The following is a 3,386-nucleotide window of genomic DNA, read 5'->3' as shown; positions in this document are numbered from 1 at the left end:
CCGCGGCCCGCGCTCCGGTTCGCCGAGGCCGCGCTCGGCGCCGCGGCCGCGGCCGCGCGCGCCGCGTGGCCCCGCGGCGCGGAGCCATTCGACGTCGGCGCCGTCGTCGCGACGGTGTCGCGGCCCGACGCCGGCGGCGGCGCGCCCCTGTCGCCCCGCGACGCCGCGGCCCTCGCGCGGGGCCTCGACGCGGCCGAGGACGTCGCGGACGGGCTCCGCGCGGAGCTCCGAAGCGCCGCGCGCTGGAGCCCCGCGGACCGCGCGCTCGAGGCGCTCCTCGGCGCGCTCCTCCGGGGCCTCGGCCTCGCGCCGCCGCCGCGGGCCGACGGCGCCGCGCGCGCCGCGTTCCTCGCGACGCGCGCCGCCTCGCTCTGGCACCCCGCGGGCGGCGCGGCGCGCGGCGCCGCGCTCGACGCGGAGACGCTCGAGGTCCGCGGCGCGCCGCGCCTCTACGTCGCCGGCGCGGCCGCCATGCCGGAGCTGCCGAGCGTCAACCCCATGCTCACGTGCTACGCGATGGGCTGGCGCCTCGGCGAGCTCCTCGCCGCGAGGCACGACTCTTCCACGAGGCCTTCCATGGAAGTTTCCATGGCCACGAGACGCGCGAACGTTGTACGGTAACATTAGCTTTTTCACACTAGCGCCGAAGTGCGCTGGGACGATGGGCGGGTCCGGGAGCAAGACCGTGCTCAACGAGCTGCACGGGCTGCAGGAGCGCCTCATCGACGGCCTGGCGGCGCCCGAGCTCGCCGATCAACGCGCCGAGAACGCGCGGCTCCGCGCGCTCCTCGGCGACGCCGTGCGCGTGATCGGGCAGCTCCGCGGCGTCGACGGCGACGACGCGGCGGCCGGGGACGCGGAGGCGAAGGAGGCGGCGGCGGCGGCGCCGCGGCCGTTCCGCGCCGCGGAGCTCGACGACGCCGTCGCCGTCCGGTCGCGCGCGGCCGTCGACGACCTCGCGCCGGTGGACGCGGACGCGGTCATCCGCCGCGGCGTCCCCTGGTCCGATCCGGACTTCCCCGCGGCCAACGTGCCGTCGCTCGGCGACGCGGCGACGGTCGCCGCGAAGCGCTGGGGCGACGTCGCGTGGGTCCGCGCGCGCGCGCTCGCGCCGCGCGGGCGCATCTTCGTGCAGAACCCGTCGCCCTACGACGTCGCGCAGGGCGGCCTCGGCGACTGCTACCTGCTCTCGGCGCTCTGCGTCCTCGCGGAGCGGCCGGGCCGCGTGCACCGCCTCTTCCGGACGACGGAGGTGAACGCCGCGGGCATCTACGGCGCGCGCCTCTACCTCCACGGCGAGAAGCGGCTCGTGCTCGTCGACGACGCGCTCCCCGCGCGGGACGGCCGGCCGCTCTTCGCGGCGTCGCGGACCGACGGCGAGCTCTGGGTGTCACTCTACGAGAAGGCCTTCGCCAAGGTCTACGGGTCCTACGCGGCGATCGAAGCCGGGTCGACGGCGGCCGTGCTCGAGACGCTCACGGGCGCGCCGTCGACGCGGACGCGGCTCCGGGCCGGCGTCGCCGACGCGGCCGCGGCCGCGGACCGGCTCTGGGAATTGGCGTCGGCCGCGGCCGCGCGGGGCCACGTCGCCGCGCTCAGCGTCGGCGACCACCCGCAGGACCTCCAGAAGCTCGTGGGCATCGTCGAGGAGCACGCCTACGCGGTCCTGGGCGCCCGGCAGGAGCGCGGCGGCGCGCGGCTCCTCAAGCTGCGGAACCCCTGGGCGAACGGCGTCGAGTGGCGCGGCGCGTGGAGCGACGGGAGCGACGAGTGGAGCGACGACCTCCGGCGGACGCTCGGCCACGACGTCGCCGCGGACGGCGTCTTCTTCATGAGCGTCGAGGACGTCGCGAACGTCTTCGACGAGGTCGCCGTCTGCGCCGTCGACGACCACGCGCAGTACTCCCACTCGCCGCGGCTCGCCTTCGCGGCCGGCGGCGCGCGCGCGGCGGCGCTCAAGGTCCGGCCGAGCCGGTCGGGAAGCTTCGCCGTGTCGATCCGCCAGCCCGACGTCCGCGCGGGCGCCGTCCGCGCGGACTCGTACCGCGCCGTGCGCTTCCGCGCGATCCGCCTCGCGGCCGGCGCGGGCATGCCCGCGCACCTCGGCACGTCCGGCGACGCGTTCGAGGGGGCGCGCGACTGCCGCGCGGCGTGGGCCCTCGAGGGCGGCGCGACGTACCTCGTCGTCGTCGAGACCTACGACGCCGCGGCCAAGGGCGACGGCCCGCTCGACGGCACCTTCGTCTGCAGCACCTACGGCCCGGCGCGGTGCGCGTGCACGCCGCTCGCGCCGCGCGCCGCCGAGCTCGCGCTCGCCGACGCGTTTGCCGCCTTCGCGCGGCTCTCGCCCGAGGCCGAGGCGGCGGACTACGCCGCGTGGGACGGGGGCGCGGGCGTGACGCTCCGGACGTGGTCGCGCGACGGCGAGTCCGCGCTCGCGCTGCTCTGGACCAACGCGACGGCGCCGCCCGCCGCGCGCGTGCTCGAGGAGACGGTCACCTTCGACCTCGAGGGCGCGGACGTGGCGCGCGCGACCCTCGACGCCGACGGCCGCGTCGTCGCCCTCGCCGTCGTCGACCCCGTCGTCAAGGTCGCGCTCCCGCCGGGGACGTCGTCGCTCCTCCTCGTCCGCAAGCTCCCCGCGGCCAAGGCCTACTCCGTCTCCTACCGCCGCTCCGCGCGCCTCCGGGCCGCGCGCGGCTAAGGGCGGCTCGACTACATGCCCCAGCCGTCGTCCCCCGACAGCTGGGCCGCGGCCGCGGCGAGCGCGTCGTCGTCCCCGGCGCGCGGCGACGTCGCCGCGGCGAGCCCGGCGGCGGCGGCCGCGAGGCCGTCGTCGTCGTCGGCACGCTTCGGCGGCGACCCGGCCTCGACGGCGAGCGCGGCGGCGGCGGCGGCGAGGCCGTCGTCGTCGGCCCGCTTCGGCGGCGACCCGGCCTCGACGGCGAGCGCGGCGGCGGCGGCGGCGAGGCCGTCGTCGTCGGCCCGCTTCGGCGGCGACCCCGCCGCGAGCGCGGCGGCCGCGCGCGCGATAGCGTCGCCGTCGGCCGCGGGCGGCGCCGCCTCGGCGCGGCGCCGCCGCGGCGTCAGGACGCACGTCACCGGGCCGCGCGAGTTGAGATTGCCGGTGACATGCCAGCGGCGACCCGCTGCGCCGCGCAGCTCGGCTCGACTGCTTCGCCGCCGGCCGGAAGCCACGGGATGGAGCGCCTTGGGATGCCAGGGGTCGCCCTTGCGCACGTACGTCGGGCCGACGTGGCTCATGGGGTACGCCGGGCCGAACATGCTCGGGCAGCGTCGAACCGTCCGCAGGTATGCAACTTGCAGTACTTCTTGCGTGCACCTTCGTGCAAACTCGCCCGGGCCCTGGAGGGCTCCCGCAGGGG

At 78.2% G+C, this 3,386-nt stretch overlaps 1 protein-coding gene across 1 annotated transcript; it reads left to right on the top strand.

Annotated features, from left to right (window-relative positions):
- Positions 1–1,135: 1,135 nt before the first annotated feature.
- Positions 1,136–1,450, top strand: AURANDRAFT_16360 (hypothetical protein; the record flags this gene model as incomplete). Its single annotated transcript, XM_009036832.1, has 1 exon — positions 1,136–1,450. A coding segment is annotated over one exon (315 nt), but the record flags the coding sequence as incomplete, so codon positions are not given.
- Between the last annotated feature and the right edge of the window lie 1,936 nt (positions 1,451–3,386).

This window comes from Aureococcus anophagefferens, assembly GCF_000186865.1.
Source record: "Aureococcus anophagefferens unplaced genomic scaffold AURANscaffold_5, whole genome shotgun sequence".
Classification (NCBI taxonomy): Eukaryota; class Pelagophyceae; order Pelagomonadales; family Pelagomonadaceae; genus Aureococcus; species Aureococcus anophagefferens.
This window is presented reverse-complemented; position numbering and strand designations above follow the sequence as displayed.